General features: G+C 44.9%; 3 protein-coding genes across 7 annotated transcripts; 1 reads left to right on the top strand and 2 right to left on the bottom strand.

Annotated features, from left to right (window-relative positions):
* Window positions 1-1,536: 1,536 nt before the first annotated feature.
* On the bottom strand, window positions 1,537-11,864 carry LOC134036189 (phosphatidylinositol 4-phosphate 5-kinase type-1 gamma-like). Of its 5 annotated transcripts, none has more exons than XR_009932391.1 (19): window positions 11,518-11,864; window positions 8,659-8,684; window positions 8,448-8,540; window positions 7,825-7,955; window positions 7,585-7,702; window positions 6,564-6,716; window positions 5,677-5,976; window positions 5,356-5,561; window positions 5,195-5,278; window positions 4,949-4,997; window positions 4,718-4,802; window positions 4,403-4,573; window positions 4,195-4,315; window positions 4,090-4,119; window positions 3,899-3,967; window positions 3,163-3,760; window positions 3,016-3,050; window positions 1,981-2,064; window positions 1,537-1,852 (listed from the first exon to the last, which is right to left on the bottom strand). XR_009932391.1 is itself a non-coding variant. In XM_062481006.1 (19 exons), the coding sequence occupies exons 1-19, from the start codon at window positions 11,612-11,614 to the stop codon at window positions 1,850-1,852; spliced, it is 2,493 nt and encodes an 830-aa protein (XP_062336990.1). In that variant the 5' UTR covers window positions 11,615-11,864; the 3' UTR covers window positions 1,537-1,849. The 5 variants fall into 5 exon arrangements, 4 of the variants coding, with proteins under 4 accessions (XP_062336990.1, XP_062336992.1, XP_062336991.1 ...); XM_062481006.1 differs by lacking the exon at window positions 3,016-3,050 and adding an exon at window positions 2,393-2,467; XM_062481008.1 differs by lacking the exons at window positions 3,016-3,050; window positions 11,518-11,864 and adding exons at window positions 2,393-2,467; window positions 9,228-9,662.
* Window positions 11,865-12,079: 215 nt separating this feature from the next.
* LOC134036191 (phospholipid hydroperoxide glutathione peroxidase-like) lies at window positions 12,080-15,947 on the bottom strand. Its single transcript, XM_062481011.1, has 7 exons — window positions 15,832-15,947; window positions 14,136-14,230; window positions 13,814-13,958; window positions 13,573-13,724; window positions 13,140-13,164; window positions 12,898-12,957; window positions 12,080-12,514 (listed from the first exon to the last, which is right to left on the bottom strand). The coding sequence occupies exons 1-7, from the start codon at window positions 15,913-15,915 to the stop codon at window positions 12,470-12,472; spliced, it is 606 nt and encodes a 201-aa protein (XP_062336995.1). The 5' UTR covers window positions 15,916-15,947; the 3' UTR covers window positions 12,080-12,469.
* Window positions 15,948-16,176: 229 nt separating this feature from the next.
* On the top strand, window positions 16,177-18,129 carry LOC134036239 (DNA-directed RNA polymerases I, II, and III subunit RPABC1). Its single transcript, XM_062481073.1, has 7 exons — window positions 16,177-16,340; window positions 16,519-16,693; window positions 16,808-16,923; window positions 17,012-17,092; window positions 17,215-17,273; window positions 17,466-17,544; window positions 17,641-18,129. Exons 1-7 carry the CDS (start codon window positions 16,284-16,286, stop codon window positions 17,704-17,706), a joined length of 633 nt encoding a protein of 210 aa, XP_062337057.1. The 5' UTR covers window positions 16,177-16,283; the 3' UTR covers window positions 17,707-18,129.
* Window positions 18,130-23,266: the final 5,137 nt, after the last annotated feature.

Below are 23,266 nucleotides of genomic sequence, written 5' to 3' on the forward strand. Positions count from 1 at the left end.
ATCACAGTATACTCTTATCAACATATACAGGAAGTCCCAAACACAATCCTCAGGTCCCCACACCAGCTTGGGCTAACCTGGTCCACATGACGTGCAGGTTCATCTCAGCTTGTGTAGCAAGCAGATACCTTCATGCCCAGGCTTTCTTATTAGACTTAGTAATGACTGTTGTTCCAATGTGAGCCTCTGAGGACCCTGGAGGTGCATATCCTTCAGCCATAGTCATGCTGATAGCTCATAGCTCATGGTTGATAGCTAACAGCTAATGGTTCATAGTTGAAAGCTGACAGCTAATAGCTCATAGCTGATGGGACAGTGTCCTGGGAAGAACTCTGTACCTCTGGTTAATGGTAGGCAGCGTGAGAGCAACAGGTCTTCTTTGATCATTACATCGTTCCATCCATTTGTTTCTCTCTTTTGTTCTGTCATTCTGACACGAGGCCTCACTCACACTCACACACATGCATGCACACACACAAACAATGATGTAGACTTTCTACAATTCACCAACAAACAGGATTATGGATTATTTCCTTTCATTTTCAAAAATAAATCCTTTGAGGATCCTGAAATGATTAGATCAGACTTAGGATACCTCCCTTAAAGCCAAGGACAAAACCTTAAATGTTTGAAAATCAAATCATATAGTTGATCAATAATAATACAAAATACATTAGTGCCATCTCTAAAAGCATTCAAATATGTAGGGAAACTGAAAATAGAAGGTCTTCTCTATAAGGCAGTTATATCATCAATAAACACTGCAGTTGGCAGAATGGGCCTATGGATCACTTTGATAAGCCAACCACCAGATACTACAGATCATTTCAAAAAGTAAGTTCAATAAACAAATACATAAATAAACAAAGTACTATACATGTGTGAAAGTAAAGAGAATCAACAATTGAAACCAGAAACAGTTTTCAATACCACTGTTGGATACATGTCTTATAAAGTGCTAAAAATACATTGATTATGAATATTGCAACAAGTGTCCCACTGAGGAGCTCGGATGACCACAGGGACGTGTCGGAGCACAGGAGGGCTCTGAAGGGCTCACTTAAACACACACCGTGGTCTGTTTGCATAGCCAGAGTCTGGACAGACACGGTACGGGACCCCAAACACAGGAAAACAAGACTCGTGGGTTCCCGTGTTAGGAGAGAGTCCACTGCATGTCAGAACACCTGGAGACTGTAACGTCGTCCCACACGACAAAACAACAACTGGGAAACCAAAAGGGGTTGTTTCACATAAAAGCCACACCTCCACCATGCAAAGGTACCAAAAACAAAGAAAGACAAAACACCAGTCCAATACTTCATTAGAACACATGATAGTCAACCTTGAACTAACATGAACACATCATGACTGAGAGACCAGCACAAGGAACAGAAATATCAAACACTGGAAGAGCATGTTCACCACATAACATTACCAGGTACAGAGCCAGGGTCACTTCTCTGGGTCAGACGCAGAGTTCTCTTCTGGATGGAGTTAAGTTTGTACATGGTGTATTTGAGGTGGTTACAGATATGCTATTCAATACGTTGGTTTACTTCCCAATAGTACAATAGTGTTGCATACTTTTTTTTTAGGTCTGTATATGTGTGTGTGTGTGTGTGTGTGATTGTTTATATATTGGTGTGTGTGCGTGTGTATATATTTGTGTGTTTTTTTCCTCTATCTCAATCTCAGTCCGTATAACAAGTCTCCATGTGCAGCTTGTGACACCAGAGGTTATGTAGCATCATGGAAGCTTCTGGGAGCATTCGTACAGGCTTCATAAAGCATCAGTGACTGTGTGGACAGAGTGCAGCTCCTCTCCTCAGCATGGACAGCACTCAGCTTACTAGGGGGAGACGAATCAAGAACGGGGTGAATGCGAGAAGGGCATTTAAAGGAAACACAGAGGGAGGGACCAAACATGAATGACAAGTGCACACTTGTCTGAAGGGTGCGAGTGAAGTGTGTACTCACTGTCTCGCTCTCTCCGTCGGAGGCAGGTCTGGACTCTGAGCCGTAGTGCAGAGGAGAGTATACCCAGCTCCTGTCCTCCTGAGTCTATAGGCACACCAGCCAGCCAGCAGGGGGGGGGGGGGGGGGGGGGGGTAGAGTAGAACAGAGTCGAGGAGAGTAGAACAGAGGAGAGTATAGCAGAGTGCAGTAGAACAGATTAGAGTAGAGCACAGTAGAACAGAGTCGAGCAGAATTGAGCAGAGAAGCAGAGAAGAAGAGAGCGGAGGGTTTGTCGTTAAAGGTGCAGTACAGTCCTGTTCCAGTGGCAGCATGCTCTACACCACCCATTCACCAGTGACTGAGGCAGAGGGGGGTTCAGGAGAGGGGGGCAGCTACAGGTGTGCCCTAGGTTTCTACAGAGGCTGTGACTTACGTTGTAGCTCAAGCTAGAGTTTAGCTTACGACGGCCAAGAACGGGAGAGTACACCCAATATCTTCCATCCGCATACTGATCGACGCGCACACACACAAACACGCACGCACACACACACACACACACACACACACGAGGAGGAAAGAGGGTGTGTGGAGGACAGGAGACAAGTGACAGGTGGGAAATAATAGACAGGGGTGGGATGGAAGAGGAGAAAAAGAAAAAGAGAGTGAAAATGGAGAACATGTAGACATGGCTCAAATGGTTGAAGGACAGAGTACAGACCACATGAAGCATGATGCTCTGCTTTAGAATGTCACTGGTGATAATGGATGAGAAAAGACAAAGGACACCACACATACACACACACACACACACACACACACACACACACACATACACACACATACATACACATGCAGCATGCAAAGCCCAAGGCAATTACCTCTATATGACTAAATGTCATTAAGTATTCAGTTGGTGTGTCCATACATTAAGACTCGGGCACATGCATAGGTGGCCATGTGTTCTCGTTCCCAAAAAATGTAATAGCTACAGTGAAATTCAACTCACTCTGGCACGCACGCACGCACACACACACACACAGGCACACTGGCCCTCACCCTCATAGCTCAAACACGCTGTCCTGACTGTGCCACTGTCAGAAAAAAGACACAGCATCTGAACTCAACAAGGACCAAGAGTTCCAACACCGTCTGCTTAATGAGCTAACATGTGACCAGGAGGCAAGAGAGGTGGGAGGGACTTACAAAGTAAATGTCAGACACAGGCACCTCCCCCTCAAGTGAGTTGTGGCTGCTGGCCGCCGAGAGATGATTGGACGACGGGGGCTCCGCCCTCACCTGGGGGCTTGGTGGAAGCGAGGAGGGAGGAGTCGAGGGAAGGGTGGAGGAGGTGAGGGTGGAGGAGGGGTGAGGAACTGAGGGAGGGATAGAGGAAGGAGGGAGGGTGGAGGAGTGGGGGGCAGCCGAGGCAGAGGAGGATGGAACGGTGGATGAAGGCAGGGTGGAGGAGGAGGAGGGATGAGGAGCTGAGGAAGGAGGAAAGGAGGAAGGAGCAGCAGAAGATGGAGGGGTGGATGGAGGGGTTGAGGAAGGCAGGCTGGGGGGATGGGAGGAGGGGGGGAGAGTAGAGGGAGGAGTGGAAGGAGGGGCATCAGAGGGTTGGTCGGTTGAAGTGGGAGGGAAGGAGGATGGGGGAAGGGTGGAGGATAGGGGAGCAGAGGAGGAAGGGATGGAGGGAGGTGAGGATGAAGCGGGGAGGGTGGAGGAGGGTTGGCTGGCGGAGGGCGGGGCAGGGGAGACCACTTCAGACCCCTGTGTCAGTTCAGGGGTCTTAGGAGCCTGACTGTGAGAAACACAACAATGTTTATTACACAGGGATCGGTCTGCACCTCAAAAACACAGCAGAGAAACTTGATATGTTTATGTGTGTATGTGTCTGTGTGTATGTCTATGTGTGTGTGTGTATGTGCTGTAGGCTTACGTCAGCTCCACCTCCACTGTGATGTTCTGCTGCTTCTCCTCATGAACCTCCACCACTTCCTGCTGTGACCTGGAAGTACATGGGCCAGTACAGGAAGTGACATTAGAAGCCAGAAGGAAACTTCAGACACAACCATTTCTCTACATCACGATTCAAAGCCTAGTTCCAGAGGATGTTTGTGTTAGGCTCACCTGACCACACTGGGCGAATGGGTTTGTCGCCTGCAGGGGAGAAAACAGAGGTGAGAATATATATGTCTCTCTATCCATTTTGAGTGTGTGTATGTGTGTGTGTACCTGTAGCGGGGATGCTCTGGTGTATCAAAGGGAGTGGTGGGGAGAGAGTTGTTAGAAGACAGGGTGGTAGCAATAGACACTGTGGTGGCATCCTCAAAGGAGGGAGGAGTGCATGGATGACCTGAGAGAGCGAGAGAGAGATATGTAACTACACTGATGTTATGCATACCTTCACAGTGTAAGTCACTTTGGACCAGTCCTGTCTTACCCTCCTCCTCCAGTAGGGGGAAGCAGCGAGCTCCCCTTAGGTTCTCTAGATTCTCCTGGTTTTCCTCACTCTCTGAGGGCTGCTGGCCGGCCGACCAGCCTGCCCCAGGAGCACTGTGTCTGGGCACAGGGAGAGCCCCTCGCCCTCTCTTAGACGGGGAGGACCGCAGAGCTGGGGATGAACAGAGGAGAGGTCATGTGTTTTTTTTCTAGGTTTCCCACCACTGGTAAACATTTTTAGTGTGTGCTTGTAATTATGTGTGAGTTTTTGCGCGTGTGTGCGTGTGTGTGTGTGTGTGTGTGTAAGCATACTCACAACAGCTCTTCCTGAAAACGGTGGTGTTCATAAACTTGTAGAATCTCTCAGCATAGAAACTGGGCCTGACGACTGACACTGTTTCCTGTGGGAGATAACGAGAGGGTGTGTGTGGAAGTGTTAGTGTGAGTGCGTGTGTCCGTGTGTGTGTGTGTGTGCGCGCGCGTGTATATGGGCATGGTGTGTGTGGACGAGGGTGTACTCATGTATGTGTACTAGGAAACGTCTCACCCCATCATGGATGAGGGACTTCCAGGAGTGCTCCAGTTTCTTGATAAGCCTTGGAGACAAGAGACGGAGGAGAGATCAAAAGGAGAAGGAGAGAGCGTTAACAGATCCATTACTGAAACGACAGGGCAGGACCAATGAATCGGTCAGGAACATACTGCAGGTGACAATGCAACTTCGTGACTCAGTGGACCATGAGTCGTCCCTTATGACTCATGTTAGAAGCCTGGGTGGGTCAGAGAGGTCTACCTGTAGGACTGGAGGATGTCGATGATCCCTATGAAGAGCAGCACTCGTTCTCCTTTGCCAATCACAGCTGGAATCCCCCCCATCCTGGAGACAGACGGGAAAGCCAAGTTCATGTGTGTGTTTCCTGTGTGTTAGTGTGTGTGTGTGTGTGTGTGACTCACGTGTCATCGTGGTCCAGTGTGTCCCTGCATGCTTTCCCTCCCTGAATAGACTCCATGGCAGTAGAGTAGAGGGCTCTCTGTGGCGCTGGCTTCTTGTCATCGCCCCCTGTGGGAGAGCCCTGGGACTGCTGCTCTCGCTCAGCCTGGTTCTTATTATGGACGCCCAGCAACAAGCTGTAGTCCATGATCTTAAAGCTCTCCAGCACCTGCACACACAACACACACACAATTTGGTATTTTGAAGAGTGGTTTTCTATCCCCCTGGTATGTTTCCTTGTCTCATCTCCCCCTCCGTCCCTCCCTCCCTCCCTCCCTCCTCACCAGACAGTCTCTCTGCAGGGTCTTGACCAGGGCGCTGTAGGTGTCCTGGTCGAGTGTCAGTCCGTCAGGGACGTCCTGCAGGAAGTCCAGATCTTTGTACGTGGGGCAGGATTTCTCTCGCTCCTTCTTCGATGCGCGGCGTTTGCAGGTGGAGCCCTTCAGGTCGAACTTGAGGTGCATGCGCACGGAGCGGGGCAGGACGTTGTTCATGACCACGATGCGGATGTTCTTGCCTCCTGATTGGACACAGTAGAGGCCGAAGAACTTGGGCAGCAGGGTCCTTGGGTTTTGGTTTAAGTTCTGGAGGAGGAAGGAGAGGAGGAGGAAGGAAAGGAGAGAAATGTGGGAGAAAGAATAGAGTTCTGATCTGTTCATTATATTACATACACCTGTTAAACAGTTAACATTATACCATATGTATGGAACATAAATCTACAGCTGTTGGTATGGCTGTAGTAAGGTAAAACTAGAATGGGGAGAAACAGACTTGGTCCACACTACAAGGCTTCTCCTTAGAGAGAGAGACAGGGAGAGAGGGTAAGAGAGAGAAAGAGAGAGTGAGGGTGGGAGAGAGAGAGAGAGAGAGAGAGAGAGAGAGAGAGGGTGAGAGACAGAGAGATCCCTGTGGATCCCTCCCCCGGCCTAGCCACCTGGCAGACAGTGTGAGTTTTCAGAGGCTAAGCCTGGCCATGCATGTGCTTAGTGTGTGTGGTCTCAAGACTTCTTGGCCTGGGTCAGCCCAGGTGCTCCATGTCTACTTGATAGCACACACACACACACACACACAAAGCTCCAAACACGTCACAGCTGAGCCGGGTCAACTCCAGGATGTAAGGCTGAAGGTAAAGACAGCCATGTATCAAACCTTGCCAAGCCTCAACACTCACCATGTAGTATCCAGGAAGTAGTTTCTGCAAAAATTCCGCCTCCTTGTGATCCACAGTTTTGATGATAAACTCATCATCACGGGTCACGTAGAAAATGGAACCACTGGCGCCCGGATTGGAGAGCTCGATCAGCGGCTCGTTACACAAAGAGTACTGGAGACACACACACACACAGAGATTAGATTAGAAGGTCAATAGCTAGCAACGCTAAAATGGTTAACGTGGCAAAGGACAGGAGCTATCTCCGTAACACTGAAGACCTTGTATGGTTGCAAGGTCCTTGCAAAGACCTTGCAGTCTTTGTTAGCTTGGACAGGACATTGGGCCAGGCACCTGATACTGGATCAGCCACTTTAACAAGCTTACAGAGATGGAGATCACTACTCTGCTGTGGTTCTGCTGGTACACACCCCACTACTCTGTAGTCTAGGTCAACATGGAGCCTGTGGGCTGTATTTATCAGAGAAACGGTAAAAACTGGATTATTTGTGTTGGATATGAACAATGATTATTAATCTAGTGCCATTGTCATTCAATACATACTTGTAAACTCATATGCATTTGTGCACATGCCAACCCAAATGTGCACAAAATACACAGCTACACACAAGTGCAAAACAACGCACGCATACTCTCTCACTCACAAAAATCGGGTGTCTTCCATCGTGCTTTAAATTGAAGGTATTAGTCTGCTAATCTCCATCTGGCGCAGGTAAAATGTGAGATTATACGTGTGACTGAATGTGTCTGTGTTGGTGAGTGTCTGAGGCTGTTAGGTTCTGTTAACAAGTGTAGGTTCCCAGGTATATGTGCGTGTGTTTGTGTATATGTGTGTGTGTGTGTGTTTGAATACACAGGACACACCTCTACAGCTTTATTTATCTTGCATAAAGACGCACTCCGAGATGAAAAATCCCTTTTCATAAAACATCTCTATGTCAAGTAAGCTCTATGTAAACAATGTGTGATACTCCTAGTAAGGTAATCAGCAGCGATAGCTGGGTTACAGGAACTGACTCACCAGATAGTCATCCGGTCGGATCCCAAACAGCTCTCTGAAGTAGCGGAATGCCACAGGGGCGTAGGTTTTAAACCTGAAGTCTGGGTAGTGGTGGGCAGGGGTCAGGTTACTGCCCTCACTGGGGAGTAAGGGAGGGAGGAGAGAGATCACAATTCTTTGCATTACATACATTTTGGGAAGGGAGAGAAATTGGCCATGTGATGCTCTCCAAACAAAAAGGACAGACACACACACACACACCTGGGGAAGAAGATGCTCTCCACCACATAGAAGTCCTGCATCAGTACATCTCTCTCAGGCTTGGAGCTCAGGTTGCCCACGGTGTAGCCGATGCCCAGCTGGATGGCACCTTTCAGGGCAGACGAGGTGGTCTGGAGGAGGGGCACACACAGAAGGCCTCAGTAAACAAGGAGACAAAGCTTGGACATCACATTTCAAGAGTGTACTCATGCTGTAGATGGCTTGTGAGATCCTTCTAGCTCTAAATAAGGACGATTTACAGGCGAGTCTGGAAGAGCTCTATTTATGGTATATCTACTATTCTCAGTGGGATACATTATAGTTAGTAGAGGAAAATGAGGGGTTGTGGGGCGAGAGAGAGGGGGAGGTAAGAGAGAGGGGGAGGTGAGACAGAGAGAGAGAGAGAGAGAGAGAGAGAGAGAGAGAGAGAGAGAGAGAGAGAGAGAGAGAGAGAGAGAGAGAGAGAGAGAGAGAGAGAGAGAGAGAGAGAGAGAGAGAGAGAGAGAGAGAGAGAGAGAGAGAGAGAGAGAGAGAGAGAGAGAGAGAGAGAGAGAGAGAGAGAGAGAGAGAGAGAGAGAGAGAGAGAGAGAGAGAGAGAGAGAGAGAGAGAAGGGGGAGAGGACCTTCTTGTAGGTGGTTTCTCCAGAAGCGTCTACTCTCCGGTGGCCTATCTTCTTCTCCTGGCCTGGACCCAGCTGGATTGTAGGAGACGGCATCTGAACACAGGCATGATGGAGAAACATCAGAATGACCGATAATGGGAGAGGCTTGTGGAACATAATGTATGTGAGAGAGAGAGAGAGAGAGAGAGAGAGACATGGACAAGGAACTTACCTCTGTTATGTGAGCTTTCTTGGCCTCTGTTAACGGAAAACAGAAAAAAGAGCAGAGCGAGAGAAGAGAGTAGAGGACATCATCAATACTTCATTTAGTAGTGGCTGAAAGTCATGCTTAGTTTCTCTCTCTGCTGTATGATTGTGTTGAGAAATGCCCTGACAGGTAAAGGACCTCCTGGGGATGTTCATGTATTTTGGGGGTCCCTCCATCCTATGTAGACTCATTTTCTAATGGTCTCCAAACAGGAATTAATGGACCATCTCATAGTGATCGCCCTCCCTCTTACAATACTGAAACAAAACAAACAATGTAACAAGTCGTATAGGTTTAACTCCCTACGCAGTACGCCCACATTACATCGGAATTCCAGTTCTATTTATTAGGATTCTTAAATATTTTAAATGGAAAGTCACTTCATTGTAATGCAGCACACATCAACTATGCAATAAGGTAGGCTTCACTATTAAGAGAGCAATTTAGAAGGCGGATTAACTCCTTGAGTGTTTACATTATAAATGAGAACCTTGCAAGAGCACAGAGTTTTCCGAACTGCAAACATCTCTCACCTGCAAGTTTTCTAACTTCACTCCAGTTGTAGGATATTACAGCAAAATAAAAATGACCAAATCCAGCCCTCTAGTCACTGTGCAGGCTGTGCCTGAGGTATCACAGAGGTCTGTGTCTGCTGCTACTCTGCTGTCTATTCCTGGTTCAGATCTGGCCTGGGAAGGTGACAATCTATTGGATTGACTTCCTGACTAATCTGATCTCCCTGTCATTGGCTGATACCTGTGGCATCTCCTGGGTCAACCCTATGTCTTCCTCCAGCAACCTATCAGAGTGAAGGGAGAGGACTGGGACTGGCCAATGGGAAATCTAGCACCAGGAAGTTGGCCCAGCAGAAAGAGAGGGAGGGAGGGAAAGATAGATCGATCGAGAAAACGGAAACGAGAGAAACCCAGAGAGAAAGAGACACTGAGCCAGAACCCAAAGAGACACACAGTCCTCTATACACTAATATATACACTAATCTATACACTCAAGTCAGACTATACTCAACATTACATGTGATTTTATACAGCACTTTTCCAACATTCATATGACTTCGCAATGCTGCTATGCTGCACTCAACAGGGCCAAGTTAATCCTTTAAGAATCTTTTAAAGAGCAGTGCACTGAAAATCAATAATGTTTTTGTACTGGTTCTGATCTTCTTGTTTGTGACAATCTCTGTGTGTGAGAGTGTTTGTCTAAAGGCAAAAAGGATTAGACCTCTCACTAGTCAGCTCAGAAAATGGCCGCCTGTTGCAGAGTGCTGTTGGGAAGTACAGTTAGCATGAGTTGAAGAGGCACCCCTGCTGCCTGGAGAATCCTTCAGCTCTCCCTCTCTCTTTCTCTCTCTCTATCTCTCTCTCTCTCAACAAGGTTATTACACTAAACCTCCAGGAACATCTGTTAGCATGCACACTGTACGCATAGGCAAACAAACACATCCACACAGGAACACAAACACACACTTATTTTCGCACGCACATAAACACACACACACCCCATCCATGGACCAGTTTGTACAGTAACCATGGGGAAAGGAGATGTCTAAATCTGATAGGTTGATCAGAGCTGGCAGGAGCAGAACAGGATGTACTCTGGGTGCTGTAGATTTAGGTGATACAGGCAGGCTGGTGCTTCACTCATTCAGCCATGCACTCTGATAGCTATTGTAAGCTTCCCCACCATATACAGTCAACATTTTTACTTGGAAACTACTCATGGGGAATCGGACAGTATGTGCTAGATCAGTGTCTAGAACCTTTAGGTTTAAAAGTGAGGAGAGAAGAGTATGAGCGAGGGAGGGGGGAGAGAGAGAGGGAGGGAGGGTGGAGAGAGAGAGAGGGAGGGAGAGGGATGAGCTGAAGGGAGGAGTGGACCACATGCCTGCCTTGCTGCTGACACATGAGCCTGTGTGCTGATAAGCTGATTACAGTGGTTAATGTGCTCCTCCTCTCAATGTGAGTGTGAGTGTGTAGGTGTATGTGTATGAGAGTGTGTATGAGAGTGTGTATGTGTATGAGAGTGAGTGAGAGAATCCCCTCAGTTATTGGTATAAGAGAACTGTGAACTGTAAAAATGAAATAAAAAGTATTTACCCTGGGAGCCAGTACAATGTATTACAGACTATGAGCAACAGTCTGTGTGTGTTAAATACAAATAAAAAAAATTCTGACACTTAGCTGTGAGTTTCTATTCAGCAAAACTCTGTGACACCCGAGGAACCCGAAGTTGGAACGCTTACTGACTATTAAATATTCAGACCACTGTCTACTGTTTCTCTTCCCAGCCACAGTACTGTTGGGGCTATAGATTACTCAGATCAAGTATGATTAGTGACTGCTGTATTAAATGCTCCATAAAACTAATTCAAGTAGCCTACCTTGGCACAGGGACACTTGATATGTCGGTAAACGCCTTGAGGGACACGTCACACATCTCAGTCTTCCTTTCTCGGACCGGTATTGTGTTCTCATTTATTATAAAAGTACGTAGGCTATTTATAGTTTTTGACACATTTTGAAATTTGGCCCGTAGTTAGTCACTGCGGTAAACCCAATTTGGATTGGAAACTAGCGGCTGTTTTGAGCCAGCATAAACGCACGCGAGCATCAATAGAAGATTGGTTTGAAGAGATCTTAGTAATAATAATACATTATCCTGTCCTGTGTAGAGGAATGTATCGTAGAGCTATATGCACAGTCACGCCGCCATTCGAACTTGCATCGAAACATTGTACAATCAAATGTATTAATGTCTCTACAGGGCCTACTCTAATCTAGATGGGAAATGCGTTACAATACAAACCCGTGTCCGCGAGGTCCAGCGGTAGAGTGAGGCCCACGGCCGACTCCTTGTCATCCCGTCTCCCGGCCTCCCCCGCTACAGCGGTAGTGTCATCCATCTACAGTCCCCAGTGAAGAGTAGCAGTGTCCTTCATCAACGAGAGGGCGAATGCAATGGTATGCGCACACAGTCAGCACGCTGGAAACATAACTGTCCTCGTTGTTTTTTGTTAGCATCCGTTACCAGTATTTTTGTTCAACTCGGTCAAATGTCATAACCTAACGGCTGTCGAATATGGCACGTTGTCTGCCTTCCACCCACTTTCCCTCGCATTCGATCCAGATGCAGCCCTGTAAAACCACCGCTGTAGTGCGTCACTCTGCCTTTTGAAATACCTTGTCACTAGAGCATCCTCCTGCGGTTGAAAACGGGAAGTACGGGATTAATTCTAATCTGCGTGGGTTTATGTTGGTGCCTTGGTCATCATGCTTCCTCCTATCCAATGGTGGATTGGCATACTGCAAATCTGTTCTAAAACATCTGTTTAAACTGACAACGTCAAATAAATCACAATTCATGAATATGTTGGTCAGTGACCTCGTTAATTAATTTATTTTCCTTTAAGGAACAAAAAGAACGACAGAAGCTCGACACTAAAAAGACCATTAAAGATGAATAGGTACTGTGTTCAGCCTTGGTTATAAATTATCTGGGGTGGGGGGGAGAGATTTCATGTGGGATACAAGCTCAACCTGATCTGACTAAACAGCTGTGTTGATCCGACAGCCCTCCTCTCCTGTGGTCGTGTAGGGTGTAGTGTGGCTGGTTCTGGGGGGTTTGCACGCTGGGTTCATCAGGTCTGTCCTCCACGCTGGGCGGGTTTACAGACAGGCCGTCATCGGTCCAGACACACCCACCGACACCCACACTCCCACAGGAGAGGTCAGGGGGTCAGACGTATTACTGAGTAATACTACGGAGTCTTTGGCAGGTACTTCGGTAGGTCTTTCTCAACCACCTGTTGAGACAGAGGCTAGAATGAGCCTTAGGGAGAGCATGTCGTTTTAAGCACCATGGACAGGGGTACGATAATAGTCTGACTCCTACATCCTGAACTCTGTAGCACAATTTATACAACTTAGAATATCAAAACCATGCTGGGGATAAGATCACTGCAACACAATGTAGATAACTATATAGTATTAAAGATTATTTGGCTTAACTTTTATACAGCAGACCCCTTCACAACAGCCACACTGCTACCCCTACATTGGCCACTAGGTGTCAGTCTTTCAGAGCTAAATAGGCCATCCAGTGTACAACGTGATGCATGTTATGTGGAAGACTGACAGCAGGCAGCTTCCGCTAACAGACGCAATATGTAATACTTCCTGTACTTACACTGGGATCATCCGTTGGTCCGTACCTCTTCACAACCTGGCCCTCTGTGTCAATCAGAAACTATTGGAAAATAATCATTTTATTTTATTTGAAAGGAGGTACATTTCATGTGTCACCTTTCATCACAAATACCTGAAAACCGAATCTGTCCCAGAAATCACCCCGCTTGCTTAGGCAAGAGACATGTTAAGATGTCTGTCAACAGAACCATGTCACATTTAAAGAAAACATCAAATTGTTACCTTTGTGAAATTCCATTTGATGTTACTGCAAAGAAAGCAAAAATCAAAATACTACAAACAAAACATCATGAGCCAAAAGTGTAATTGTAACTTGTTTAACTACATGCTCTTGTGGTTCTGGCCTTTGGCACTTATTTGGTTTTGGCTGTTTTGGCTACCCGCAATGTTTGGGGCTTCCTTGTTGTTATGATCAGTGACCTATGCACTTTTGTAAAGCTCTCTCTTGGAAGTCACTTTGGATCAAAAGCAACTGCTAAATGAATACATGTAAATGTAAAAGTAAGCAGTATTCTTACTTTAGATTTAATTTCTTCATTTATTTTCAAAATGACAGGTTACCCATTTCACCTCTTCTTACTGTCTGTGTGTATGCTAAATCAGGGACAGATATTGACCAGGGCATATTGTCCCATCAGAAAAACAAAAAACTCACTTTCCCAGAGTTCCCTTCCCCTTGGGCTGTTGCTTCATCCACATAAAGAGAGGGTGTGCCTTATCTCCATTTACATCAATCTTACTGAAGAGGTCAAACTCTGCGTTGAAGCCTTTAGCAAACTCTTTGATCTCAGCCTCTGTACCGGGTTCCTGGAGAACAGTGACAAAGCACACTAGAATGTTAGAAATAATCCATGTCCAAAAAAACTCAAACGAGAAAACGAAAATACTGTTTTTACCTGTCCCCCAAACTGGTTGCAGGGGAAGCCAAGTATACGTAAACCTTTCTCAGCGTAGGAGGCGTGCATTCCCGCTAGCTGAGTGTAGTTCACCCTGGTCTTACCTCATTTAGAGGCTACGTTTGTGATGATACACACCAACCCTCTGAAGGGAGAGATTGAGAAAGATCATTTTCTTGATGAATAATTAACCAAGATTTATTTTATTAGTATTATTTATTTATTTGTACACCAGTAGAACAGCAGTGTGTTGTGATAACAAAGATAAGATGAGTTGCGCAATCTTCTGAGAAACCTGTATGATCTTGCTCTGCCTCCTCACCTGTATTTCTCCAGAGACACATCATTGCCATCTATATCCTTGGCAGAGAACTCGTAAATAGACTTGGCTGTCTTCCAATCATTTACCTGTGCGCACTGCAGAAGAAGAAGAAGAAAATGGGAGCCAGTCAAGACTGAATCACAGAAAATGTGCCAAACAAGGAGTGAAAGAGGAAGGGAAGCTAGTCAGACAACTTCATAAGGACAGATAGTATGATGGCTTCCTCTCCTTTACTTATACTTATCAGGTTTCATTGTCATAAATATTTACTTGACACACCATTCCGTTCATATGTTTTCACATCAGAGACAATAGTGTCAATTGCCTGACTGAAATGTTTGGACCTTGGAGGTAAGAGAGGGAGTGGAGAGCAATCCAAGAACCAGATACACCAAGGAGAGTTACTGTTGCAGAACAGCAAACATTCCTACTCTATGATATAGGACTGCTCCAAACTGCAAACATTGATGCACATGGAGGGAGATAGATGTGCTATCCTCATCACAACCACATAAGCACATCAGGATGATCCTGGTAATGAACAGTTGGGTTGTGCTCTGAAGTGAATACCTGATCCAGTTAACTGTTAGTCAGCAAGGCGCTTCTATGGTTTAGGCTAGCGCACAAAGCCTGCAGGTGGTCTTATCCTCAAGGGGATTAGCAGCAGGTTCATAAAGAGACTGGTCTAGGTGAAGGGTGTTTGATATCTGAAACCTTTGCCAAACCATCTTGACTGATTGGTTCGTAAAAATATCTATTAAAACACACCTGGGATCGCATAACAAATTATTTTTAGTGAGCAATGCGCAGCCAATTTCAAAGTTGTCGATCATCGAGCACAGGAGCAATCTCCTTGCTTCTGGCTCTGCGCAATTAAAACAGCAGTAAGGAGTCAAACCCCCCTGACCAGTACAGTACCAGCAAAAAGGAATGCTGATGATTTAACATTTCTTCAACAATTGAATGGCCTAATGCTTAGGTATTTGCTAGATTAAGATGCATTTATCATATTAAACCGTAGTTTGAGGTCCTTACTAAGAGCAGGGTGGTTTGGTTTCCAATCTCATTGTGTAGACCAGTTTGGAGAGTACTGATCCTAGATCTGTCAAATGGAATCTAACAGAGCAGGCGTGAATCTGACTCATTCAATCGTAAAGGATTGGCCTATATAGTGTATTCTTTACGACTGGTAGAGTCAGAGGCCATAAGAATTCCAAAATCATACGAATTACCACAACTATCCAGATGGTTCAATTCAACTCAATTTCTGAACTGCGATTAACAAGATAACTACAGGTCGTTTTTCAAGAAAGCTAGAATAGCTAGCTTGCTGCTACGTTTCATTGAATACAAAACTCAAGACAGCATACAGTACAATGAGCAAGTAATGTTATCTATCATTTTCAAACGGTGAAATTAACTGTGTTGTCAACATACACTAGCATACACATAGGTAACATTAGCTTGCAAGACTAGCTAAGGAAGCCAAGTAGCCAGTAGCTAACGCTTCGTGTGAGCTGGAGTACTGTAGGGTGCATGTTTGCCATCGGACTAGTTTAACTGTGGTACCTGACAATAAAGTAAAAAATAGAAGTGGCCATGACCTTTGTACCTTGAAAATTTAATAACAACACATGAAACAAAACTCAGAATATATTATGACTATCTAGTGTTTATGTAAATATTTAATACATACCATCGCTCTAGCTATTCCTCTGCACCCTAGCAGACCGACTACAAACACTGCTGGCTTTACGACCCACATCATAGGCAACAGCATAACGATTTATAATCCCGCCCATGAAATCCACAAGGACCCCTTAAACCGCCCTTTTTGGTTGCCAAAACCTCGCCGGAAAGAAATCTAGTTCAGTTGACTAGCCCTAGCCATCGCAGCGCTGGATTTATACAACGTATACAATCATTAATTATACATTTAGGATGTATTAATTATATGTGATGGTATATTTGTATAATGGTTGTTTTTGAGACGATATTTGAATAGGCGATATTTATGGAAACTCCTTGTAGTACGGAAGTTGTTCGGCTGTGTCAAAATGACTTTTTTTGTGAATTCACAACGTTGTGGCCAAACGGCTATAGCGAGGCATATTCTGAATATTTCTGGCATAATTGCTTAATCAACAAATGGATGACGAAGAAGAAACCTACAGATTATGGAAAATACGTAAAACTATCATGCAGGTTCGTTCCTCAACATCAATACGTCACATAACACGTGGAAAAAAAGATGCATTGGCAGGTAGCTATCCAACTTTAGCTGGTTAGACAGGCAGCCACATTTTACACATCATGCTATCAGTTACTCTGATATAGCAGTGCTTTGCTGGTGAATTCTGATATCTTCCTTTAAATCCTATAGCTGTGCCACGACCGCGGGTACCTGGTGACTCAAGATGAACTAGATCAGACTCTGGACGAATTTAAGAGCCAGTTTGGTGACAAGCCCAGTGAGGGACGCCCACGACGGACAGATCTTACAGTGCTTGTTGCCCACAACGATGATCCAACTGACCAAATGTTCGTTTTCTTTCCAGGTACTTACCGATCTTTTCAGACATCGAAGTTCTAGTACGACACCCACTTGACGCTGGTTCACATTCGCTGAGTTCATCCCGTATCATATTAAGTTAACATTTATTATTCTACAGAGGAGCCCAAGGTGGGAATTAAGACCATCAAGATGTACTGCCAGCGTATGCAGGAGGAGAACATCACGCGAGCCATAATTGTGGTCCAGATGGGCATGACGCCTTCTGCCAAACAGGTGTTGTCAGCTTCCTGTTTCATATCAGTGAGAAGGAGATGATGGGACAAGCAGACCATACTAACTTTCCTTGTCCCTTCCCTTTCAGTCGTTAGTAGACATGGCACCTAAATACATCCTGGAGCAGTTTCTGCAGCAGGAGCTTCTTATCAACATCACAGAGCATGAGGTGTGTGTGTGTGTGTGTGTGCGTGCAACATACAACATTATTTGTTAATGTCTTCATAATTGACTGATTTAGTACATTAACCGATTAAATATGAACACTTCTCCTCTGTTGTCTTACCTCAGCTGGTTCCAGAGCACATAGTGATGGCCAAGGAGGAGCTGACAGAACTATTGGCTCGATAGTATCCTTTCTAACACATGTAGTCTTATGGATAAACTAGTTTCTGTGTGTGTCAATGAAGTAATGGCTTCTCATAATCATTTAGGAGTAAGCTGTAGTGACTTGTCGTACATGGGTTGCTGTGGTCCGGTGTTGATATATATATATATAGGACAATATGATGTCTACCATCAGGGTTTCCTTGACCAGTCAGTAAACTAAAGGAGAGCCAGCTGCCCAGGATCCAAGCAGGAGACCCTGTGGCCAGATACTTTGGGCTAAAAAGAGGACAGGTGTGAAACATGCACACACCATGCAGTTCCCTGGGAGGGTGGACCATCGTGGAGCTGCATGGCTGATGACTGTTCCTTCTTCCTCTGCTCTAACAGGTGGTGAAAATCATCAGGCCAAGTGAAACTGCGGGGCGCTACATTACCTACAGACTAGTGCAGTAGATGTACAAGCGCACCTACGTTCAACCGATATCAATTACTCAAAAAAGTTCTGCAAACTGTTAATTTTATGTTGGAAATGAAAATTGCTGGATAATTTTTTTTTTTTATGCGTTTAAAGTGTGTGTGAATGTTGTAGCTCTGCTATTGTGTTATACATCCTTTATCATCATATCTGTTCTGAATTGCTATTTTCTAACCCAAAATTTACTTTTTACTTTTTACTGAATGCTCATTCTGCAGCCTTATTAGCGACTGATAAAAGGACACAAGCAGTTATAGCAGATGACCAACAGGGAGCGCTAGAAGCCTAGCATTGACTTTTTGTATCCAATATTGAACTTGGTGTACAATCTTTACACCCATTACACATTAGCATGTAAACAACAAATAACAAAATTGTCCTTATTAAACATTTAGATATTTGGATGTCTTGGACTGTTTCAGAGAAAGTGACCATCTCCTATTCCTCCTTCTGGCTCGTGTGTCCTTTACAGGCGGTGCTGTGTGTGTACTGTGATGCTGTGAAGCCAAACTGTGAATATCTGACAGTTTGTGTTTGTATGACAGCAGGAGAGGCGCTTTCTAACACACAGGCTACAGAGCAGAAGCTCTCCCACCCATCCTATCCTTTTGCCCCCGCAGAAGACACCAACTTGATCGAGTCATAAAGTACAATGAAAGAACCTTTTTTTTTTTTTTTTTTTTTGGAAAAATGGAGCGGCAGGACTTGTCTCAGATCAGTTCAGGTGAGGAGATGGAAAACAGGTGTCGAGCCGTGGAACGCAGTCCTCAGGTTCTGTTGCCTTGCCAACCGTTCCACCACATATTGCACAAGGGTAATGTCTACATGTACATGTAAATATAGGTTGCCATCTGTTTTAAAGAATGTGCTTTGACATACACAGTGAAATATGTCAAGGGAGTAGATGTAGAAAGAAGGACATTTAGAAGTGTGATGATGACATATATCCCCCCATCATTTTATCAAGAAACAGAAGGAATGGATGCATAGCAGGAAGATTAAAACACCATTTATCTCAAATTAAGGTTTACGCCAGGATCAGAAAGACTCCCACAAGGCATCTTGTTGTGACTTTGCAACAGCCGCCCTATTGCTTCTTGGCTTGTCTGTGGTTTTGTGTATGTGCGTGCATATGGGCCTGTGTGTGTATGCGTGTGCATATGGGCCTGTGTGTGTATGTGTGTACATGTGGGCATGTGTGTGTGCATGTGGGCCTGTGTGTTTATGCGTGTATGTGCGTGTACGTGTGTGCATGTGGGCCAGTGTGTGTATGTGTGTGCATGTGGGCCAGTGTGTGTATGTGTGTGCATGTGGGCCAGTGTGTGTATGTGTGTGCATGTGGGCCAGTGTGTGTATGTGGGCCTGTGTGTGTATGTGTGTGCATGTGGGCCTGTGTGTTTGTTGACGGAAGGAGCAGCTGGAGTCGGGGTCTGAGCCTTCAAAAACCAGATGTTCCAAACTCAGACTCCCTGAAAACCAGGTCCAAGTTTCTGAAAACCAGTTGGAAAGATGGCTCTGACTTACTCATTAAATCTGCCATCTGACATGGCCCCTCACGTTGGAGTCGATAAGGATACTCAAAGGAGATGGTTGACGTGTTGCTTAGAAACAGTGAGGTTCACCCTAACTTTTCTTCAAATATTTTGTTGTCTCGTGGGGAGGGCAATAGTGGAGGCTCAGTTACAGTGAGGCTGTTTCCAAGCAACACGTTCACTGTAACTTTGATTGGTATCTTGTTGATGTATTAAATATGAAATATTAGAGAACACACACATGCACACACACACAGAGAATATTAGACATTCTGTACTCATAAGAAGAGTGGGGCTAAATATCAGAAGGCATTGATAGAGGTTTATTCCTTCCGTCTAACTATATTTCCCAACTGAGCATTTCTTTCCTTCTGAACTATGACATTCTGATTTCATTACACCGTCTTACCTGAGCACCCATCCAGGGCCGGTCCTTCCTATAGGCGACATAGCCTATAGGAAGCCATTGCCAAGGGCGCCAAATGTGCTGGGACCGGTGTTATGGTTGTGGTTCCTGGTGTTGGGGATGGTTTCATAGATGAAACAGGAAGGTCATGGATCCTTGCCTCACCTGTTACTGCAGTGATGACCTGACCACTGGTCATTATGATCAGACACAAACTTTGATCTGGTGAAAACCCCTTTTCACCCAAAACATGTTTGTGTGAGCGCTTGTCTGTGTGTGTCTGTTCCATATTTTGCTTAAAGTTTTTAGAAGAGCATTGAGCTGACATGCAGCATGATTGAGACCCCATGATGTTAAAATGTCATGCTCTGACCTTATGCTCATCACTTTAATTATCTTTTTGTTTTCTGCTTATGTGTGTATTATTTATTTCAGCTTAAGCATGTTAAAGTGTGTGTGTGTGTGTGTGTGTGTGTGTGTGTGTGTGTGTGTGTGTGTGTGTGTGTGTAGGAAAAGTAAGGACTAAAAGGCTAGAAAAAAGAAGATAAGAGAAACAACATGACAACCTTTTTTTTTTACAATATTTGTTCACAAATGTGCTCTGGAGGTCTGTATCCCACATATACAGTGAATCACCCCTGCGGTGATGCGCTTCTTTGAAGCAAAACCCTAATTAAACTCTGAATTGGTTATAAGGTGTTTCATTAGTGTTCGGAGGGGTTCCGTTTAAAACCCATGGCAGACACAACAGTTAATCAACCCTTAATCAGAAGCTTCTCATCTTTTGAAGATGTGAACCCCATAGAATGATAGTGTGTGTGTGTCTGTCTGTGTGTGTGTTTGAGTGATTCATGTTAAGCCCCACTAATTAACTTCTTAGACTTGGAGTTTCCCATGGCATGCTCATGTTAATCATCTCACAATCACAAATGCAGAGCTATCCCCCCCACCACCACCACCAAAAGATTTAGCTTGTACTGTAGATATTAACCCTTGTGTTATCTTCGGGTCATTCTGACCCATCAGTCATTGTGACCCACCGTCGTATTGCGACAGATTTACCGCATACAAAGACAAAGTGAAGCATTTTCTTTTAACCGTTGGGCTGTCTCAGACCCCCCACATTGCAAAGGTTAAAAGAAAATTATTTTAATTTGTTTTTGTATTGGGTAAAATTGGGTAAACACAACGATGGTTCGTTATGAACCTTTGGGTCATGTGACCCGAAGGCAGCACGAGGGTTAAAGGCATGCATATTCTGTTCAAGTGTCATTCTTGCAGATCAATGCTCTTTAGCGATCTGAAAACACATCAATAGATCATGGTACTTGACCAGTTAAGTTTATTTGTCAAGAGGTTAAAATCAGACTGCAAAAAACGGCTTCAGAACATCAGAAATAACACACACACAAGGACATCAGAAGAGGACATGACTCACCAGCAAGCTAAATATCAAGAATAGAAAATGTGACAACAAAGTGTATTTCTGAGCCATTTAAGAGGATGAAGACAAGCTGTTGCCACTCACTGCTCCAGCGCTTGGCCCCTAGCTCTGGGGTTAGAGAACGTTGAGAATGTTAACAACATCACCGAGCTGAGAGAAGCAGCCACACACTCACCAAGCACCTGCCTGCTGCTTCCCAGCTGGCCTGACCTGCTACGAGGGAGTGTGTGTTGACCATGCTTCTTTCTTTTTCGCTCTTTCATTCATTGCTTCCTCATTAATTTACTTTGTTTGCTTTTTCTGTAATCCCCAGTTTTGCTATTTCTGTTGGGCTTTACTTTCAGTGCTTTACTTTTTCACCCTGTTGGGTATCAGTTTTGTTTATGAACTGCTTCTCTAACAGAAGCCACTGATTTGCTTTGACACACACTCACAGTTCCTTATTAGCCTGTGTGCTAGTGACTGCCACCAGACCTCCTGCTGTGGTCCATGCACTGACTGCATTTCCCACTGATGTGAGTTATTCCTTTCATTTCCTTCTTTATTACTGTGTGTAATGTGTGTGTGTGTGTGTGTGTGTGTGTGTGTGTGTGCAGTATACAATGTGTGTAAGTCTGAAATAAACTAGAGCTTGACAGATGGTGTCAAATTGAAATAATTGAAATCAAGCCATTCAGACCTGTTCAATGAACACCCACCACTGTACTGTTATGCATAACAATTGTACGTTCTACAACAGTCTGCACTTTGTGCTATATAGATTGTGAGCCCATTCAGTTCTGATAAAGACATTCACAAAAAGGAACTTGAATATATGCTCTTGTATTGTGGTTTATTGCGTTGATATGTGTGCTTGGTTCATGGCTGAGATTTGTCATTGACACCTTCCCTCAACATTCTAAGATCTTTTCCAGTCTCCCACTGGGGATGGGTTGTGACCTGGAACAGATTGGAACACAACCAAGACCCACACACTAGCATCCAGATGGTCACCTGTGTCCTGTACCAACTCTAGCCCTGCACGCGAGAGTAGCTGTCGCCCTTTGTGACTGGCTGAACCTTAATTTATTCAGGCTCGTTCACATCAGTGGTGCTAGATGTGCTGCTTTGGATGGGAAGCAAGTCTTTCCACTGCCCACACATCTGACCCTAACCAACCAAGACACCACTGTTTATACAAGCTCTGAGTGCCATACTGCGGTTGTATTATTCCACCACTCACCTCATGACACCCACACTTCAGGCTAGATCGCACAGGGCTGCACTAGGAAGGACACCGGCCCTGTAGAGCTACGATATTCTGCTTAACCCTTGTGTTATCTCATTGTCATTGTGACCCACCGTCGTATTGCGACAGATTTACTGCATACAAAGACAAAGTGAAGCATTTTCTTTTAACAGCTAGGCTGTCTCAGACCCCCCACATTGCAAAGGTTAAAAGAAAATTATTTTAATTTGTTTTTGTATTGGGTAAAATTGGGTAAACACAACGATGGTTCATTATGAACCTTTGGGTCATGTGACCCGAAGGCAGCACGAGGGTTAAAGAAGGAGTAGAGGCAGAGCATGGTGTTCCAGTAGAGAACAGCCGACCAGTTCTGAGGTCAGTAGGTGTACTCCTCTCACACCTGCAGGAGAAGCCCAAGGGGATTACATCAACACATTCAGAACACAGAAGGGATGGTGGAACTGTGAGAAGGACACTGTGGATGAAATAGTAAAAGATGAACATCTGAAGGGAATTGATGTGATTCCACTTGAGTTTTGCATTTCCATAAACTCTCCCCTGTTTGTGTCTGAGATGGCATCAAAGAGTTGGCACGATTTGAAAGCCTGTCGGCACAGACAGGAGAGATGGGATGGTTTGGGTGCCATAGATGTGTGTGTACACAATACATACGGAAGCAAATATGTGATACATTGAGAATGTGTGTTTGATTATGTGTGTGCATGTGTGGATGTGTATTGGTTTGAGTGTCTGTGCGTGTGTTTGTGTTTGTGTGTGGCTGGATGTCACCAATGAAGTGGCTTTTAACCTGAGTAATTAGCAGAACAAATACATAAATCATAAAGAGCAAAAGTCGTTAGATGTGTTATTTGATTAATTCCATGTTCTTGTTTTGAAGTCAAATGTTTCAGTTTGGTTAAACATTTCG

This window comes from Osmerus eperlanus, chromosome 16, assembly GCF_963692335.1.
Source record: "Osmerus eperlanus chromosome 16, fOsmEpe2.1, whole genome shotgun sequence".
NCBI classification, from domain to species: Eukaryota; Metazoa; Chordata; class Actinopteri; order Osmeriformes; family Osmeridae; genus Osmerus; species Osmerus eperlanus.

Excerpts from the sequence above, each read along its gene's own strand:
- LOC134036189 (XM_062481006.1), bottom strand. The coding sequence starts at position 11,614 with ATGGATGACACTACCGCTGTAGCGGGGGAGGCCGGGAGACGGGATGAC. Across the intron at positions 4,574-4,717 it reads CGTTTTCAGGAAGAGCTGTT|CTCTGCGGTCCTCCCCGTCT; the intron begins GTGAGTATGCTT and ends GTTCATCCCCAG. Across the intron at positions 3,968-4,089 it reads CATTCGCCCAGTGTGGTCAG|GTCACAGCAGGAAGTGGTGG; the intron begins GTGAGCCTAACA and ends ATGTACTTCCAG.
- LOC134036239 (XM_062481073.1), top strand. The coding sequence starts at position 16,284 with ATGGATGACGAAGAAGAAACCTACAGATTATGGAAAATACGTAAAACT. Across the intron at positions 16,341-16,518 it reads TACGTAAAACTATCATGCAG|CTGTGCCACGACCGCGGGTA; the intron begins GTTCGTTCCTCA and ends TAAATCCTATAG. Across the intron at positions 17,545-17,640 it reads TTGGGCTAAAAAGAGGACAG|GTGGTGAAAATCATCAGGCC; the intron begins GTGTGAAACATG and ends CTGCTCTAACAG.